Source organism: Caretta caretta, chromosome 3 (assembly GCF_965140235.1).
Source record: "Caretta caretta isolate rCarCar2 chromosome 3, rCarCar1.hap1, whole genome shotgun sequence".
NCBI lineage: Eukaryota > Metazoa > Chordata > Testudines > Cheloniidae > Caretta > Caretta caretta.
Genome location: NC_134208.1, coordinates 83,895,095 through 83,915,866, shown reverse-complemented (window position 1 = coordinate 83,915,866; position 20,772 = coordinate 83,895,095). Strand labels below are relative to the sequence as shown.

General features: G+C 42.5%; 1 protein-coding gene across 5 annotated transcripts in view; it reads right to left on the bottom strand.

Moving 5' to 3' along the window:
* Positions 1-6,462: 6,462 nt before the first annotated feature.
* Positions 6,463-20,772, bottom strand: part of FOXO3 (forkhead box O3) — a 156,112-nt gene continuing 141,802 nt past the window's right edge. For 3 of the 5 annotated variants that reach the window (XM_075126628.1, XM_048844856.2, XM_075126627.1), the window contains one exon: positions 6,463-11,476. In XM_075126628.1, the coding sequence (XP_074982729.1) occupies positions 11,459-11,476 (18 nt within the window). In that variant the 3' untranslated portion in view covers positions 6,463-11,458. Of the gene's footprint in view, positions 11,477-14,535; positions 14,606-16,067; positions 16,201-16,929; positions 17,111-20,772 lie in introns of all 5 variants that reach the window. The other 2 variants (XR_007355872.2, XR_007355870.2) reach the window with 2 other exon arrangements.

Below are 20,772 nucleotides of genomic sequence, written 5' to 3'. Positions count from 1 at the left end.
TTTTTATTCCTTATCATACTCTTCTATGCCATGTGCTTTCTGCTTGCTTCGCCCAGGGCTGAGAGTATTACCTTCTGCTGATGGTTTTCTTACCCCAAATCCCAATGTGGTGGCATCATGTGTTTCAGACGTTTTTCAAATACTGTGTTACACTAAGCAAGTCTGTGAGTATATAGTTCTCATACAAATGTGCTTAAAATAGCAAGTGTGTAAGACAAAGATTGATTTGCAAATAAACCTGTCTCAACCTGGCAGGAGCAGCTTACACGTGCAATAGCAACGAAGTATTAGAGAGAGGCCACCACCTTCCTGAAATCAAATGAAATTGTGTTTTTGCAACAGCAGCAGGAAATCTAATTGTTGGTTATTTAACCACAAAACCTACTCTGGCTTGGCAGACTAATGGAACTGGTGCTTTCCTTCCTCACAAAAAATACTGGCTTTGAAGTTTGAACTATCTGACTGCAGCCTGCAGGCCTTATTCTCTCTCTTTAAGGCTATGTCTACACTGGCAATTGAACAACAAAACTTTTGTCTTTCAGAGCTGTTAAACACCCCTCCCCCCCGAAAGACAAAAGTTTTGGTGACAACAAGCGCCAGCATGAACAGCGTGTTGTCTGCAGGAGCGCTCTTGCAAACGCCACTCGTTGGGGGGTGGAAGATTTTTGTCAGCAGGAGAGCTGACAAACAGCGGCTACACTGTCTGACTTTCAGTGGCACGGCTGTAGCAACACCGCCGTGTTGGTGAAAGCTGTGTAGTGTGGACGTAGCCTTTAAGTCAAACCAAACCTCATCCTGCAGCAGTTGCTAAATTTGCAAGGCTCTAGGAGTGTTTATACAGCCCATTCTGGCTTGGCTGGAACACTAAACATGCAAAGCCCAAACCTATTTCCTCCCTCCACAATCACCCCAGGGCTCTAACAGACAACTCATTCACAGCGGGGCTCACTGAGGCACCCTCAGAAGTTTACTTTCCCCTGATCTCACCGCCTTCTCCGAAGACATTACTTGTCTGGCGGATGATATCTAGGCCCACCCTTCTCCCTTCTGACTGGCACTACACTTTGTTTGCTGTGCTCAGCCTCTTTTCCTTCCCCTGTTCCTGAAGCTCCAGTGTCACTGACCCTGTGACTGGCAGGTGAACGGTGCTACTTCTAGTGTCATGCAGCCTACCCCCAGGCTCTGCTTGTGTCCTGGTTTGACAGACAGCAGACCTGAAACTTGCCCAGTTAACACTGCTCCTGAACCTGGTCAATAGGCTTACCCCAGCATGGCTGGGGTGTGCATGGGGGTGCTCTTAGATATGCACAGAACAAACCGAAGTGACCACATGATTTTACTCTTGAGCTCCCCTCTCCCCTTCCGTGGGTTTGGTCTCACTCGTGTCCTGTCTGAATGGAGGCTGTGAGCAATTTGGGGCTTGGACAATATCTTTTTATTTATTTGTTTAAAGCACTGCAGACACTTTGGGGCACTGTAAGTAAATGGTGATGACAGCAATCTCCTGGCATATTCAGTCCCACTGCTGGAAGCCATTTTTCTAAACAAAGTCTTCTCCTGCTTGCTCTGTAAACTAAAGCTGAGTCATGGAGTTTAAGGCCTGAAGCGACCACTAAATCATCTCATCTGACCTCCTGTAGAAGGCCTCCAACACCACCAGCACATGCACCCTAACCCAGGAACTGAAATGACACCAAGGCATTACAGCCCACAGGAGACTAGACTACTAGCCGAGAATAGCAAGAACCAAAGTGCACCAGAGCTCAAGACCCCCTGCCATGGCAGGGAATTGCTTAAGTGAGATATACCCTGACAATCCGGACAAGTGACCTGCACACACATGCTGCAGACAGAGGAAGGCGTTTCTTTCCTAACCCTCTCTCCCACCAGTTCTCATTTTGTTCTCTGTATTTATCATTTTGGTTTCTATCATCAAGTTTTGTTTGTTAGTTAAAAATTGGGTTACACACACGTATCCCACGTTCTTCTTTTACCATCCCAGTGTGTAATGGCCTCGTAGTTCTTAGTCACTATTGTGCCCGGTTCCTCCAATTATAACCTAAGGGAAGAATCACTGTGTGAGAACTGGCAAGCTAGTCTGGGCATGAGACTTTTCCACAGGTGGGTGAGACCCTGAGGCTGGAGGCTCTACCATGGATCTCTAACATCTTGAAAAACATAAAGCCTGGCTACATCAGCATTGCGGACTCCACAAAAACTTTGGTCCTCTCCCAACCTCCAGGATGGAAACAGCCCTCCATATCTCCTCACCAATTCTGAGCAGGATGCCTGCTTCCTCCCCACACACCTTCTCTTTACTTTTTACTGGCTTCTTCCCTTCAGAATCCTTGGCTCTAGAAATTTCCTTTGGGTGATGAGGTAGAGCTGGTAAGAAAGTATGCGTTGCCCCAGACAAAGGACTTCTGTGGAAGAGCATGTGTCTGCTAGAATGAATCACCCTGCTGTATTTGTGCCCCTCCCCCTTTTCTTGGGTCATGATGGCATGACCTGAGTGAGGAAAGGCATCCATTCCCTGTATCTCCTACTTCTAAGCTTCTTCCTGAGCAGCCCTCGCTTCCTCCAGCTGTTACCAACAGGCAATCAGCACCTGGAAGGCAGCCTGTTGGGAGCAGAGCAGCAATCAGCTATGACACAGCTAGTAACAGGAGTACAGAGAGGTCAGAGCTGCAATCAAATGGCTGTATGCTCAATGCTTGCTGCCTCTCTGGTGGTGACTTGGATCTGGCCTTTGAACACCTCTGAATTCCCTCCTAGCGGGAGGCCTAGAACCATATACCCACTCTTAATCCCCTTTAGAGGCAGCATTAACTTTGGGCATGGGCAGCTTTAAAAAAGCAGACTTTAACGCACTCAGATAACTGGTAGGTAAAGTCCCATGGGAAGAAAATCTAAGGGATAAAGGAGTTCAGGTAAGCTGGCAGTTCACAAAAAGACAATATTAAAGGTACAATGGCAAACTATCCCAGGCAAAGGAAAGATAGAGCCATATTTATCTCTTATTATCCTTCCTATCAGGAGCTCTTTAATGATCTAAAAATCAAAAGGGAATGCTACAAAAAGTGGAAATGTAGACAAATTGCTAGGAGGGAGTACAAAAAGATAGAACAGGCATAGAGGCAAAATCAGAAAGGCTAAAGTGCAAAATGAGTTAGACCTAGTAAGGGACATAAAAGGCAGTAAAAAGAGGTTCTGTAAATACATTAGGAGCAAGAGAAAGATGAAGAAAAGTGTAGGTCCTCTACTTAGTGGGGAAGGAGAGCTAATAAAAGATGACATCAAGAAGGCTGAGGTGTTTAAGGCATATTTTGCTTCAGTCTTCTCTACAAAGGTAAATTGTAACACAATTAATGTTAACAACAAGGTGGAAGGAACACAGGCCAAAATAGGGAAAGAACAGGTTAAAGACTATTTAGATAAGTTAGATATATTCAAGTCTGCAGGGCCTGATTAAATTCATCCTAGGGTACTTAAAAGCTAGCTGAAGCAATGTCAGAACCATTAGCAATTATCTTTGAGAACCCATGGAGGACCAGAGAACGGTAATCATAGTACATATTTTTAAAAAGGGGGAAAAGGAAGGCCCCAGGGAATTATAGATCAGTCAGCCTAACTTCGATACCTGGAAAGATACTGAAACAAATGATTAAACAATCAATTTGTAAGTACCTAGAGAACAATAGGGTTATAAGGAACACCCAGCATGGATTTGTCAAGAGCAAATCATGCCAAACCAACTTAATTTCCTTCTTTGACTGGGTTCCTGGCCTACTGGATGGGGGGAAGCTGTAGACGTGATATATCTTGAGTTTAGTAGGGTCTTTGACAAGTCCCATATGACCTTCTTGTAAGCAAACTAGAGAAATGTTGTCTAGATGGAATTACTATAAGGTGGGTACACAACTGATTGAACAGTTCTCAAACAGTAATTATCAATGGCTCAAAGTCAAACTGGGAGGAAGTATCTAGTGGGGTCCCATAGGGGTCTGCTGTGGGTCCGGACAGGTACTATTCAATATTTTCATTAATGACTTGGATAATGGAGTGGAGAGTGTGCTTATAAAATTTGTGGATGATACCAAGCTGAGAGGGGTTGCAAGCACTTGGAGGGCTGGATTCGAATTCAAAATAACTCTGACAAATTGAATAATTGGTCTGAATTCATCAAACTGAAATTCACTAAAGACAATTACAAAGTACTTCACTTAGGAAGGAAAAATCAAACGCACTGTTACAAAATGGGGAATAACTGGCTAGGTAGTAGTATTGATGAAAAGGATCGGGGGGGGGGTTATAGTGGATCACAAATTAAATCTGAGCCAACAATGTGATGAAGTTGCAAAAAAAAAAAAAAAGCAAATATTCTGGGATGTAACAACATGAGTGTTGTATTTATAATACAGGAAGCAGTTGTCCCTCTATTTGGCACTGGTGAGGCCTCAGCTGGAGTACTGCATCCAATTCTGGGCACCACACTTGGGAAAGATGTGGACAAACTGGAGAGAGTCCATAGGAGAGCAACAAAACTTATGAAAGGTTTAGAAAACCTGACCTATCAGGAAAGGTTAAAAACAGGGCAGGTTTAGTCTTGAGAAAAGAAGCCTGCTGGGAGAACCTGATAACAGTCTTCAAATATGTTAACGGCTGTTATAAAGAGGATGGTCAATTGTTCTCCATGTCCACTGAAGGTAGGATAAGAAGTAATGGGCTTAATCTGCCTGAAGGGAGATTTAGTTTAGATAGTAGGGAAAACTTTCTAACTATAAGGGTAATTAAGCACTGGAATAGGTTATCAAGGGAGGTTGTGAAATCCCCATCAGTGACAGTTTTTAAGAACAGGTTGGACAAACACCTGACAGGGATGGTCTCCTTGGGCCAGACTCACTGCAGGGGGCTGGACTTGATGACTTTTCGAGGTCCCTTCCAGCCCTACATTTCTATGATCCTATGACTTTATCAGCAGAGTTAGCACATTCACAACTGGGCTATACATATCCTGAAAACTCCATAACTCTGCAACATATTTTATGAATACATGTCTAATTAGAGCCCTGCCACCCGACCCAAAACTGACAGGAGCTGACTACAAGTGTCAAGGTTGGGTGGTAAAACAACTGGACCCTCTTGGACTCGGGTCAGCTTTCCTCCTCCTGCACATGGGGTCGGCATGATGGCAGCTGTGTGCCCGGCTCCTGCTGGCTGCTGCCACCTCACCGTGCTGTGTGCACTGTGGAGCAAGTGTGCCGAGGAGTCACAGTGTCTCTCATTCCACAATGCACACACAACACAGCAGTGGGTGGTGGCTGGCAGGAACAGGGCATGCAGCTGCTGCTGCACCAACTCCACGGGCAGGAGAGGCTGCGCTGCCTCAGGGTTGTAGGGGAGGGGGAGGGTCAGGCTCAGGTTGGGTGGGCTTGGGTCCAGGTCAGGCCTAAATATTAGGCCCATGCAGATCTCTACTTCCAATATTCACACCTCTTATTTATACCTGATATTTCTCACCATGGAGTATTTCCTCCATGCCTACAGGGGGCTCAAGGCACAGTGGAACCAATCTAATTTTGCTCTGCAGGACATGAGGGAGGTGTAGGCTTTGGGATATCTGTTTCTGAAAGGCAATCGCGGTGCGGGGGTGGGAAGCAGGGCATGCCAGGGAGGAGAGGGGATAGGGTCAGTGGATTTGTCGTTTAGCTGATATACCGGATACTGATCCTTGGAGAGAGAGAGAGAGGGCATACGAGCAGCATGAACTGCAGCCTCAGGCCTGCAGTGGTGGCCACAGGATAGCTTTGCTGCCATTTCTCCCTAATCTCTGTGCAATACTCCTACACCAAGTTTGGCTATTTTTTTTGGTGCAGAAATCAGGGTTTAGTTTTATATATATTAGAACCCAGGGACCCCAGAGCCTGGAATAAGAGACTTTATAAATGTGTCTGGGTTTAGCTGCATTTTTCATGGGAATGAATCGTCCCGAGTCAAGGGATTGCTACTGAGAATGCCCTGCCCTATTGTTCTTAATGTCTCAACCTTCGGCTAAACGGGGGGAGGGATCGCTCAGTGGTTTGAGCATTGGCCTACTAAACCCAGGGTTGGGAGTTCAATCCTTGAGGAGGCCATTTAGGGATCAGGGGCAAAAATTGGGGATTGGCCCTGCTTTGAGCAGGGGGTTGGACTAGATGACCTCCTGAGGTCCCTTCCAACCCTGAGATTCTATGAATGTCTTCAGTATAGGCTTGATCCAATGAAGGCTATGTAAATAAGCATTCTAATTGACATCATTGGGCTTTGATGAGCCCCCCTTTCCCCCCCCCCCCACACCAAACAAACAAAACCCAACTATATTTAGTTAAATTTATAAGTTATTTTTTCCCCTCCAGATTTCTAGGTTTAAATGTCTGAAATGTAATAAAATAGAATGACAAAAACAAAGCTGCACATTCAATGTAGAGATCCATTATGCTTTATTTACATGCGGCACCATCTCTTTTACAAACTAGATTACAATTTAAAAAGGAATACACAAGGCAATATCTACTAACACCAAGTGGAGTAAGCACTGCATCTCTACTTCATTTGGAAAGGGGAAGATTTTAAAATCAAACATGTTTCCAATCTTTGTGTAGTAAGGTAGTATATTCATCCAGGGCAGCAACTAATTTACAAAGTCCTCAGTAAGAACGCAACATGAAAGTGCAAGAAAGCCCAAATTAATTCTTCAGTTCTTCAGTATGTAAAGACAGCCATGCATAAAGGCTGTCGATTTAATATTTTTCCAATGTATATGGCTTGACATGGTGAAACAAAAACAGATAAAACAGGTTTACAGATACTGTATACAGGTTATTTTCCAGTCATGCAACTTTTTTTTTTTAAAAAAAGTTTAACATGTGAAGCCAAAACGTACAATCATTTCCCCCCCTCCACCCCCCCATATTAACAAAATGCATCTGGTCCTCCTGCACATGTGTTGACATTTCCAGTGTACATAATGTACTAAAACAATTATAGGAGCCTGATTGCCAAGCAATGACATAATTTTAGAGCAATGTATGTCCCAACATTCAGCTTTGTAAAGCAGTAGTACAATATTTCTGGAGTTAGGCAGTGGCCTATTAACCAACTATTCATATGAGAAGATATTTCACAAAGAAAATTAAATAAAAGCAGACTTGTCTAAACTGCATAAGCATTACCCTTTTTAGAATGTTTTAAAACACAACATTTAAACAATCACCTGTGCATGTGTTCTGAGACTTTATCTGTTGGGCATGATCTTTGTGTGTGTGTGTGTGGGGGGGTGTTAATGCTCAAAAATATTCCTGGAACAAAGGCCAAAGTTTCAAAAATTCCTGAATCCATACTTTGGCACCTAAATAAGTGATCTGATTTGCAAAGGTGCTCAGTCCCCATGGCTGCCGTTGGATGCTCTAAGAGATGTGACTATTCTGCACCTCTGAAAATTGGGGCCCTTTTTATGTGCCTAAATATACATTTAGGCCTGGGATTTTCCAAGGGGTCTCAAGGAATGAGGCACCCTACTCCCACTGAAAAACAATGAAAGCAGAGCACCTAACTCCCTTATGCCCCTTGAAAATTCCAGCCGTAGGTGCTTAACTTCACATATTTAAGTTTGAAAATGTTGGCCGCCAAAATTAGAGAGAGAAAAAACCTCTATGTTTTTCTAGTCCATCCCTCCCCAGGTAGTGCAGGTTTTTTCCCCTAACACTAGGAGGCCAAAACTGCACTGCGGAAGCCAATGAGAGTTTTGTCATTAACTTCAGTGGGAGCACTGAATAATAACTTCAGTGGGAGGCCCCTTATTTGCTTGAGCTTTGATTTTGATTTGTTTGAAAGGTTCTATAACTTCTCTGCCATTGATTGGATGTCTCTGAACCGACTGGTATTTCTTCATTTTCTAAAAAAAAGTGGACCATATTTTGCAAATCTGACGTAACTCCACTGATCTCATGGGAGTCACGCTGCATTAACACTGCAGTAACAAAGTTTAGCCCAGTTTGTTCAAACAAGCAGTCTTTCCCTTCCATTAGACATATTAGTTCCGTACCAAGAAAAAATAAAATTACTCGTCTTTGTTGCCGTAGTCATAACGTCAAAACAGAACTTTGTTGGTGTTAACAAAGGACTCTAACAACACAATCTGCACTCCTTATGCAGGCAAGCCCATTTAATGGGAGATTTCATCTGAGTAAAGACTGCAGCACTGGGCCTTATCTCCTTGTGTGCAACTGTGAACGATGGGGCAAATCCTGGTCACTGGCATAAATCCTGTCCTCCAAAATGGGTACAAGCAGGTTCTGCCTGCAGTGGAAGAAGAGGGGCAGTTCTGCTGCAATGTGAGTCTGCAGGAGTTGAATATCTGAAGACGTGGAGCTCACCTCAGTATGTACTGCCCAGAAGGGATTTGGGGATGGGGCACAGTTGGTGGATCTGCTGCTACATGGATCTGATGGCCATTCCCCGCTGTGGAGGGGCACACAGGCAAGGCAGTGCTAAGGCTATTTCTGCTCTGATGCTGGGAGTACCAGCTATGGAGTGGCCTGGAGAGGAGGATTCCTTGTTCCTGCTCCCAAGAAGATCCCTAGAGCAGAGCCTGGGTGCTTGGGTTGTGCATCACGGAGAGACAGTGCTGTAAATCTGGAGTAACTCACTACCATCAGTTATTCCAGATTTACATCATTGTAATTGAGAGCAGAATTTGACCCAATATGTTTTGTTATTCTGCTCTATAAAGTGGGCCAAATTTTCTGTTGGCACTATGCCATTTAAGTTATGTGAGCAGACAGATTGGTCCAATATTTCTCCAAGAAATCCAAATAAAAAAGGTGCAGTCAGTGAATATATACGGTAGGTAGATTCAGTACCAGAATCCTGTCCTACCTATGTATTTGTAACCTGCCTTAAATTAGACCATGTGAAAGGGAGAATCTGCTGCTTGCTCTATGACAGCGCCACGATGTATTCCATCCTCCAGTGGACAATAGATAGTTCAACAAAACGTCACACCAGAAATAAACACAAAGCCTGCTTTGTACCAGAGTACTTGTGCACAGCCCTCCTATTAATCAGAGAGTGAGACTTTAAGATTGAAAAGTGTCAATCAGCAAGCACAATACCACAGAAGACAAAGAAAGAAAAACACCCTCAGTTTAATTCACATTTAATGATGTACCAAAAACCTGACAGATACTGTTATACACGCCGAGTACAGTGAAGGCTTGCAGTAAAGCTCTTTACTAACTTTGGTAAAAGGTGCCTGCATCTGGACTCCTGTAAGTGAACTGACCCCTAAAACAGATGACTGCTGTACACCATTGTCGTACTGGGTAGCTGGTTACCCGAAATATCATCTCAGCTGGGGAGATCAGTAATGTGCATCATCAACTAATTCTGATGATAAAGAAAAAAACAATAAACTAGTCCCTGCCATTGATAAATAGACCACCTTAATTTAAAAAAAATGTTGTTTCACCTAATGAAAATGATAAACTCTTAGCTGCTTGATATGCTACGGGTCTACTATAATCACAACTGCACAGAGTTTACATATTCAGTAAAGGGCAGGATGAAATCAACAGGTTCATCTATAAAACAGAACAGCACAAGCATGAGGAGGTTACAATACAAAACAAAATTTCCATCACACTAGGAGCTGTTATTTCACCAATATTACTTCAGGAAACTGGAAAGTAAGGAGCAAGATGGGGCCCACAAATGTGTGCGTGTGAGTTTGTGTGTGTGTGTGTATGTGTGGTGGCAGCGGTGAAAGGGAGTCACTCCACATTGCATGGTACATTTGTCAGTGGGAACTCATGCACTGAAACTTTGGGTTAAAATGCTAGCTTGTTTTCCTAACATCCATGCATAATGATCCATTTCTGTACATAATAAAATATATTTATATATTTATATGCATAATGCTTTTATGCAAAGAAAAAAGTCTTCATATATCACTTTGGAGAAGTATGTATACACTGTCCTATTCAGAGCGTCTTCATACCAAGTTCTTATGTACCATTGGTGTTTCCTCCTCTTTTTTCCTCCCCCCGCAAAAAAATAGTAATAAAAAGTAATCAAGCTTTCCAGATTATAGAGAGAATCTATACAGCAGCACCATACCTTTTATTCATTATTATTCATTTTACAAAAGAAAACCCATATAAGCAAAACATAAAAAACTGCCTTGTCTTTCAGTGTCATTTATCCAATTACAATCTAAGCTTATATGAAAAGCTGTTTGTATAGCATTACTTTCTTGCCTTTCCCTCTACAGCTTCTTTCAGATTGGATTACGCATAGTGAGAAGGAAAAAATAATCAAGGATATGTATGTAAAAAAAAATCACTGATGTAATAACTTACCCTGCAGTGATCTGCATTTGAACTTCTGATGACTCTACTGTAAGTCACTGTTGATGCATATACTGTAAGTTATCTTTTCTGCAATGTCATATATTTTACTTCCCTTTCCTTTTTAAACCATATCCTCACAAGTGGTTACATTCAACTTGTTTGGCAATGGGTGGACAGCTTATCTTATTACTTGTTTTAAGATCAACCAGTTTCCAAACTGCTGAGGCAGACTAATTCTATTCACTGCAACCATTAGGGCAGCTGTGCTAACATAATGCAATACGTGAGATCGATCAAATCAAATCAGGTGCCGAATCAGTAAATATGATGAAATGGCACTCTCACTCAGTCCTTATAAACACTGGACAGGACTAGCAACCTTGCTAGTTTCTCTCGTTATGTAATCAACTCTGGTTTGCTGTTTATGAAAAACAAGGTATGTACCATTAAATTGAAGAAAAGGTTTGAAAAAAAAAGACAACAAACAAACAAAACCCACAAGCCACCTCTCTCTGGACTTCAGTCAGTTGCTTGGTGTAATGAATGCTACATACTCAGGTAGTGCTGATGTCTGAAGCTATGTTGGGTAATGGTAATTAGTATAGCCTTTCATTGTGCATACACTGTATTTCAGATGCACCAGGAGAGAAAGAGAAAATGGTTAAAACATCTTTAAAAAACAAAACAAACTGAAGGTTAGAGGGGTGAGATGGAGACCCCCCCCAAAATAGAAGCCAACTTAAAATAACCCACAAACCATTAATATATTGAAACACCACATACTCATTGACAAATAACTACTGTAAAGGCTACACAGTGTGTTCTCAACAGGATGGTGCTGAACATTGTCTCCACAGTAGGTGCTTGACCATCCCATAAAAGGAAGATTTTGCATACTTTAGAACGAGTTCAATTCCGAAAAAGGAGGCTCTTCGCTTGGGTAAGGGGCCCATTAACAGTCTCTGCTTCATTAGGAAAATAATGCAGGGCTCACAAAGATCATAAGCTGTAAACGGTATCACTGTCCACTTGCTGACAGCAGATTTGGCAAAGGGTTCTCTCTTTAGGTCTCATGTCAGTTTAAGGGCCTGGAGAGGAAGAAGGAACAAAAGAAAAGAAAACAAGATTATTAGGTGTAAAAAATAACCCACCTGAAATCAACAGACAACATTAACCATTTGGAACCAGCAAGCTCAGAGCTCTCCTGCCGGAAACATGGTACACTGTATAACAACCCTAAGCATCAAGCAAATGCTGGCTTCTGGCATGGAAGGATTAATGTCAAATTGTTTAGCGTCTCCCAAAAACTAAACAAACCCTCCTAATTAAAGAACACTACGGATCAAGTCTGAATGACAGAAACCTAATCAGGGGACAAGGAGGGTGAGGTAACTTTTACCAGCAGAAGTTGGTCTAATAAAAGAGATTACCTCACCCACTTGGCCTTGCTACCATCCTGGGACCAACATGGCTACAAACACACTGCAGGAAAGCTAATAAAGCTTCTGCAAATGCAATATATTTCCAGATGATTGGTGGAAGGATCCACCAGTCTGTCTACCCATTCCTCTCTACCGTCCCTTGTGGGCCTTCCCAACATCACCAGATGGATGGACACAACTTCTGTCTGAGTCAGACAGTAAATATCACTACAGGCATCAGCTAGAGCAGAGGTTCTCAAACTGTGGCCCGCGAGCTCCATTCAGGTGGTCTGCGGATAGTTCCCTCAAAGGTGCGCACCTGGGCGGCCGCACATGAGCGAATGAAGGGTCACCCGTCTAGTTAGTGGAGCCATGCAGGCGTGGCTCCACTAATTAGGTGCCGGACCCTGGAGAAGACACACATGTAAGGTGAGGTGGTGGCTTGGAGGGAATAAGGGGTAGGTTGGAGGGGACAGTGGGGTGAGAAGAGGGGGTGGGGGGAATTTGGGACGTGGAGGGCTGCAGCGGCCAGAGAAAGAAGCGACTTTCCCCAGTTCCAGGGCTGCGACTGCTGGGGAGAGACGGCCCTCCTTCCCAGCCCCAGCTCTGTGGGTGCTGTGGTGGTGGGGAGAGGGCACATCCATCGCATTAGAAAGGTAAGACTACCGATATTAAAATACGAGTTGTGTGCTTTTATTTGTAGAACAAAAAACATTATTATTAAGTTTTTTTTTTAATATAGCGCTTTTATCTAAAGCGCTTTACAATAGTCAGCTAATGGTACGAACATCTGGAAAGATCATTAAGTGGTCTGCCAAGATCCTCAGCAATTTTCAAGTGATCTGCGGAAAAAAAAGTTTGAGAACCACTGAGCTAGAGGATGCTGCCAAAGAGAAGCACAAGTTGCTCCCTTCCTCCCTGGGATTGAGGGTGCTGCTTCCTCTGTACTTCTGGCCTCTGCTGGTGCAAGGAGCAATGAACTAAAAGCTCAGGCCCTGAACTCTGACCTTCCACATGGCACAACATGCCACCACTAGACCAACAGGTGAGCCCCTACAAATTCAGTGATAATCAAAAACATTAAGGGCCACATCCTCAGCTACAGCTGAGGAGCACACAGAGCAAGTCGGGGTATGCAAGGTAGCATAACGCTCACCTCTACATTCCCCCAATGCTGGAGCTGCTGTACTGTATATGCAGGACTAATCCCCAAACATAAATTACACTGATGGATCCTAAATTAGTAACTGGAAAAGACCTGGATGTCATTGTGAAGAGCTCAATGAAAACCTCTACTCAGTGTGCAGCTGTGGTCAAAAAAAAGGAAAGAAAAAGTTAGGATATATAAAGAATGAGATAGAAAATAACACAAAAAATGTTCTAATGCCATTATATTAATGTATGTTATGCCATCACCTACTGTACTGTGTTCAGTTATGGTCACTATCTGTAAGAAATTGCACAGTAATCATGTTTGTGAGAAGAAGAAAAGCTAAAGAAACTAAAAAGCTAGAAAACACCAGTTTGGACTAACACTAACTCTGTACTGCTGGGAGAGGAGAATTAACATGGAAATGAGAGACTAATAAGTATGTATAAGAAAAGGTAACAAAAAGTTACAAATAAGTTTGTGTAACTTGTGAAGCTGTATTGTCAGGTGCTGGAGGCGACTGCGATGAGATCGTCCTCATCAGCTTCCCACTTATGAGTAAAGGGACGTGATAGAGGTATATAAAATTATGACTGGTTCAGACAAAGGGGACAATTTTCAAAGCCACTTAGGGACAGATTTTGAAAGGTATTTAGGCACATAACTATGCGGTAGAGGATTTTCAAAAGCACAAAGATGCCTATCTGCATTGCTAGGGGCCTAAATACTTTTAAAAATCTGGCCCTAGCTGACTTTTGAAAAGGGGGTTTAGGCTCCTACTTCACATAAATGCTTTTGAAAATTTACCCAACACAAATTATTTAGCATTTTGTGTAATAAAAGAACAATGGGGCATTTAATGAAACTGAAAGGCAACAAAATGAAAACTAATAAAAGGAAATGTTTTCCCCCTCTGAAACATCTCGTCTTGGTCACTATCAGGCAGTGTCACTATGGACTAGATGGACCACTGATCTGATCTGGTCTGATCTAGTTTGGCTATGTTCCTTATTTCCAGGGTGAGTAACAACAAAGGAGATCAACCAGTGAACTAGAATGTTGTCATCAAGTGACTATCTCTGGCTGCTAGAATATTCTGAAGTCTCCACCCTCTCAAGTTGCCAGACACTGATCCTATAATAACATTTTACTAAAATGACCTATTCCTATACTACCAAATGACTGACAGAAATTTAATTCTGCCTCTTGGTTACTGGAGCAAGAGAACGACAGCTGCTCCCTGTACCATTACAGGAGAACTTCATTCTGAATGCCTTGGAAAGCAGATGAATTATTGTTTCACTCAATCAAAATTTGGCTTCATCCTTAATAATGTATTTTTAGATAGACTATATTTGATGAATAAGGGGATTTCTGCATGGATAAACATATCGATTTTTTCATTTCTAAAGAGTAAATTAACGTCCGCCATTCAGTAATTTGGCTGGATAGCAGGGATTCCATTTAGTAAATGTGCGATGATGCTATCACAAAAGGTCATTTGATGAAAGTGAGCCAGGTCTAGTACTCACAATATAATCTGGGCAGCGATTTATATAGTACAATAAGTACACACCCTTTTCGGTCTCATACTCCCACATTTTCATTAATTCCTTGGTATTGGTGGTGTTGGAAGCTATCACCTTCTGTAAATAGAAAAGGAGTACTTGTGGCACCTTAGAGACTACTAATTAATTACAGGAGAAAGACTCACTCCTCAGCATCAAATCAAGTTCCCTATTTAGCAGAGCATTTAAGCATATGTAAAAAGTCCCACTGACTTCAAAAGGGACTATTCACATACTTGAAAAGTTAAGCATGTACTTAAGCATACTACTGAATCGGGTCTTGAGTAAGTTATTCAGCATTTACATTAAAAAAACTATTTCAAAATTGTATTGAGAAAGAGTAGGAACAAAAAAGAAAATATTAGGGATAGACAATCACATATCTAATTTTTGTAATTTGCACCATCAAATACTCTTCTGAAACTACAAACAATATACTGGGCAATATAAAGAATAGCTAGAATGAGGCTTAGCAAAGAGACAGTGTTAAATAAGAGAAACATTCAGCTAAGGTAGCATCTGCCTGGACTGTCACCAACAAAAAGAAAGAAGTAGGTTAAATTCGTAACCTATAGACTTTAACATTGTCCCATTACAGTTTATCATATACATAGACTTGCCCATGATAAACTTTGTTAGCTTTGAGTTAAGATGGCTAGACTGCAATATCCCACCACTAAAACACAGGGAAATAAGCAGTTATATCATTCAACACTCCATCCATCCCTCTGCTGATCAGTTCTCCTACTCAACTGTAAATACCTCCTTTCCATTGCCCACAGGTGTCCACCTGTGTCCTAAAGCACCAATAGGCATTCTTTCCTTTTCACCTAAGCCCCCCTCCCCCCCCGCATCCCTGGGAAGTCCTAACCCTCCTCAACAGGCGTTCCAGTCTGATTCCGGTCAGTCAGTCAGGGGGGACCCCCATCTGGAGAACCACAAAAGTTTGCTACAGAGATACAGTCTCTGAAGACAAGTTGGTCGATCTTCAATTGAGGCACCAGTAGCTGTCCCGCCCACACCATTTCCCTTATTACTGATGGAGACAGGGTGAGAGGAATAATTAAAGCTGAAGTGTGAACAGATGTAACCAATGCAGAAAAATGTCTAATGGAGTTAGGGCACAGGTGAAGGGCAGCTGAAGAGAAGGTCAGAAGTTGGCTGGGTTTTGTGGGAGGAATGGGGAATCCATGTAGGTGGGTGGGTAGTGGACCTGGGTAGCAGATCTCTTAGCTGACTCCCTGGACTCCTGCCCACTTGTCCCCAGCCCAGTCAATTCTCTGGCTCCTATGGGTAGGTGGGCTCCCTAGTTCCATGGGTTTGGCAGAATTTCCAATAGGGAGCATATCTAAATGTTTCCTATGCAAACAGAAAAGTCAATGATCCTTTGAAGAGTTTCTGTGCCAAATTTGGAGACTAAATTGAACCAGCAACATGCGACACCAAGGCATTTCAGTCTCACTGTTAGTGTAAACCTCAGTGCACCTTGACTATGGAGTTAATACCAACAACTCTAACGCAAACACACACATGCACGCACCTGCACTAAATTCAGAACCAGTGTAAGCAGATGTAGCAGCTTTGCTAATGATAGCTTTGATTTTGGCCCTCTGCACACAGAAGTCCACAGTAACGAAGAGGGCCACTGGACTTTTTCCACAGTGGTGTGTAACCTGTAACAAACGGGAATGTGTATGTGTGCACACGCATGCAAGCAATATTAAGAAAATAGTGTCCATATTTTTAAAATCACTGACTATAAATTCATTTTGACTACAGATAGCTCAAGACTATGTTCTGTTCTATAATACGCAATTAACATTTTGAATCCTAGATGATGGCTCTGTTAATTCCACTAGGAGAAGGTACAAGGTAATCAATCAATCAATCAATCATATGCTTTAGTATTTTCAATGTATTTAACTTGCAAGTGACTGTGTGGCAGACAACACACAGTCCTTTCATTCTGCCCCCTCCTCCTCCTCCTGTCTTATTCACCCCAGCTTGCTCCCCACAGGTTATGAACCACTTCTCTTTGCATACTTTGTGACTTGGTTGTTTGAGATGGGATTTCCCTCTATGCAATAACATTTAATTTACCACTATATAACATCATTCCACCACTGTTAAATTGGAATTAAGTCCCCCAAGCCCTGATCTCAACTCAGGGACCAAGAGGGAAACTCTTTAAGCATTACCTAATACAGACTGCTTTCCCCCTTTGGTTCCCACTGGTGTTCATTATACTGCACTGGAAACTTCTTCAAAATAGAAAGGTGACGCACTGATGTTCCCCAAGTGCAAGTCACAGCAAATGTGCTCCTGCTGAAACTGGCCTGCTCAAAAAAGTTTAAGTACAGGACATTATGTTTCTACAATATCCGAGAAGCCTCTGATCTTACCGTTCGATGGGCAGAACTCTGTCTTTCCCCCACAGACCTACACACGGGGAGAGCAGTGGTATCAACCGTGGGTGAAATCCTGGCACCACTGAACTCAGTGAGACTTTTGCCATTGACTTGGGTCAGGATTTCAACTTGCATGTTCAGCACTACCGGCATTCTGCAGTTGCAGGGCACGATGCTGCTGACCAAACGTACAGGTTAGTTAGCTGGAGGAAGAGGATTTAGATATGCCTGCAAGATAGTGAAATCATGCTCTGCATCAGACATTGTGTGCTAGCTGGCACGGTAGATAATTCCTATGTTCTCTGGAACACGAGAGAGAGGTCAGGTCTTGCTACATGTGTTAATAGGAAGAGGAAGTGGTATCCTAGTGCCTCTATGAAGTAGAAGGAAGGATTTTACTACCACTTTTGTATCTGAAGAACAAATGCCACTTTCGCAGTGAGAGGGTAAAAAGTATCTTGCTGACTGACAGCAGAACTAGACATAGTGAATTCTGGATTATATTGCAATAGAAACATAAAATCTACTCTTCATTACTCCACATGTATTTACCGACAACTTGCTTTTCCTCTGTCAGATTAGGGTCGTGAGCACCTCTTTAAAAGGATCCTTCCTGCCATACAGACTTCCCATTTTCTGTTGAAGTTAACTGAAAATGACAGGCCAATAAGCCAAGCAAAAATCACTAAAAGGAAGGCGCGCCCTATAGATATGATAGAGGAAAGGTACAATCTCGTCTATCACAAGCTCCAGAGGGGCAGAAACTCAGAAGGAAATGCGACAGAGAGAAAGTTCTCCCACTACATCAAATTTCTCTAGCCCTCCTTGAAATCAATTACTTTTCTGTGAAAATCAGGAAAAGAAGAATTTTGAAACAAGGCAATATAAGAAAAAAGACTGGAGAAAACATTAACTGAGAATGAAAATGTGCACAAACACCCACTGTTCTTTCTAGAATAATCCGGAAAGGCATTTTTCTCTTGAAACTGATCTCAGACCTTCAGGGCCACGCCGTGACCTCTGTGAAATGAGTTTAGTGCTCTCAGTCCAATTACCACTCAACAGATGTCCACCTCACACACCCCACAACAACTGCCACCCTCGCTGGCCATCTCAGTAGAAAGACCAAGGATTAAATGCTCCTGGAGACTGAGAGCACAATTTACAGGCTCTTATGGCATTCATTATTGCAGTATCTGAGTGGGGAAGCTTGAACTGCTGCGGTCTGTGCTGTACCTATCTGTGAACATAATATACAGCAGTCTCCAGAACTGTCCATCACCTTAATCAAGCACAGAATTCACATGAAAAAGTGTTTTTTAAAAAAAGACCGCTCTTGACCCTGTGTTTCTAAAATGAACCTCTATGTGCTTGATTCTTTAAGAAAATTGTGTTTTTTAAAGGATTATTAAAAAAAGGCACAATGTTCTTTAAAAAGAAATCAACTTGTAACCATCACAGTTATTAGGCAGTAGGACATTTCAGAACAAATGCTAACCTGCAGTTCTAAACAATCACTACAGCTCATTCACAGGAAAAATTTTTTGCAAAGACCCATCCTGTAATAAAATCCTAATGCTGTTGATACAAAGAGGAAAGCATTTGGGAGACCAACTGATGCAGGTTGTTCTAAAAATATCAGTTTATGCTGTCATCTGGTGAGAGTATGTCATCCTGTAATCTTGCATGGATGGCATGCAGGGATGGCAAGTTTCAGCTAATTACTGCTCTTGAATCACATGACAAAAACATACTGTACTAAAAAATAAAATACAATCCATAAAAATAAAACAAATCCAGAAAAAAAAAGAGGCAACATTAGAAAATTTCTGGTTTTGCAGTTGTCTTTTCACAACTCTATTCTATGGAGGGGATGCTGATTTTTATAGATTATTTTTCTTAGTTAATAAAAAATAACAAAAAGTAAAATCCAGCCCAACTCCAGATAAACCAACCTACCAATTGCAGAAGTAGTGAACAATTCAGTGATTATATTTTGGGGCCTGTCACAGGTGACTGGCCCCTTTATGAGCAAGCAGGGTCCAATGCAGCTGGACTGATTACTTACTGCCCAATTAGGCTTAAGGGAAGGCACCTGAGTCTTTCAAAGGGAGAGACAGCTGCAGGTGATTGTTGGCAGAGGTGTGCAGACAGCAGGGAGTAAAAAGTCTCCTGCAGGGCCGTGAGTCAGTAGGGGGAAGACACCAGCAGGGAAGGCCTGTGGAGAAGGTCAAACTCCAGGCAAGAGGTGCTGTGAAAACAGGAAGCCAGACCCTCAGGAACTGGAGCAGAAGAGTGTTGGAACTCTGAAGGGAAGCCAGACCCTCAGGGAAGAAGGGCAGTGCCATTTGGGAATGGGGTGAAGAAATGAATTTTAAAGAAAGGACAGACATTTAGGAGCGAGGGGCTAAGTCCAACTGAAACTGGGATGAAGACTTCTTACTCTTTGAGTTCTATTTTGAAAGACTTTGTACACGTCTTAATAAGCTGAATCCTTCCTCTCAACCAGGGAATGTGCTAGGACCATGAGAACCACTTCCAGCATTAGGCTGGAGTAGTCTCCCTTGTTGCTCTGCAGTCTTAAAGGGAGGATTCCTCTCTTTTTGGACATACCTAGTGCCTTGCAGAGATCTTGGGCGGGGTACATAGGGCCGAAATTCCCTCTCGTGCATAGTCATCTGGATGGTTCAATTGTCAATCTTCTGGAGTTGACTGTAAACCCCATGATTTGACTGTTAATGTAGTGTATTTATTAATGATAAGCACATCCCTGCCATGGACCTGTACATTTTATTAATTGGAATTACAATAATCTATAAAAAATTTAAATAAAGGTATTTTTTTATAAATGACAAAAGCTGGTGAATGTGATGTTCACCTGGACACAAACCTGATACGTAAAAGCTTGCCTGGGGTGAAACAACACTTAACATTAAAGTACACCATCAACTCAAATACTAATCCATTAACAGTGAGTCAGAAATATTTTAGGTACTACACCTTCCTCTGTATCCTCCTGCCAAAACTTTTGTGGTTTACAAGAACATTTCCTAATCGTCAGCATATTTCTTTCTCTCTTCTTACTATCACCTTTAAATGACCCACACAAACAAGTGGGGAACTCACTAAGGATGACTGGAAAAAGGCTAATGTAGTGCCAATCTTTAAAAAAGGGAAGAAGGAGGATCCTGGGAACTACAGGCCAGTCAGCCTCACCTCAGTCCCTGGAAAAATCATGGAGCAGGTCCTCAAAGAATCAATCCTGAAGCACTTGCATGAGAGGAAGGTGATCAGGAACAGCCAGCATGGATTCACCAAGGGAAGGTCATGCCTGACTAATCTAATCGCCTTTTATGATGAGATTACTGGTTCTGTGGATGAAGGGAAAGCAGTGGATGTATTGTTTCTTGACTTTAGCAAAGCTTTTGACACGGTCTCCCACAGTATTCTTGTCAGCAAGTTAAGGAAGTATGGGCTGGATGAATGCACTATAAGTTGGGTAGAAAGCTGGCTAGATTGTCGGGCTCAACGGGTAGTGATCAATGGCTCCATGTCTAGTTGGCAGCCGGTATCAAGTGGAGTGCCCCAGGGGTCGGTCCTGGGGCCGGTTTTGTTCAATATCTTCATAAATGATCTGGAGGATGGTGTGGATTGCACTCTCAGCAAATTTGCGGATGATACTAAACTGGGAGGAGTGGTAGATACGCTGGAGGGGAGGGATAGGATACAGAAGGACCTAGACAAATTGGAGGATTGGGCCAAAAGAAATCTGATGAGGTTCAATAAGGATAAGTGCAGGGTCCTGCACTTAGGATGGAAGAATCCAATGCACCGCTA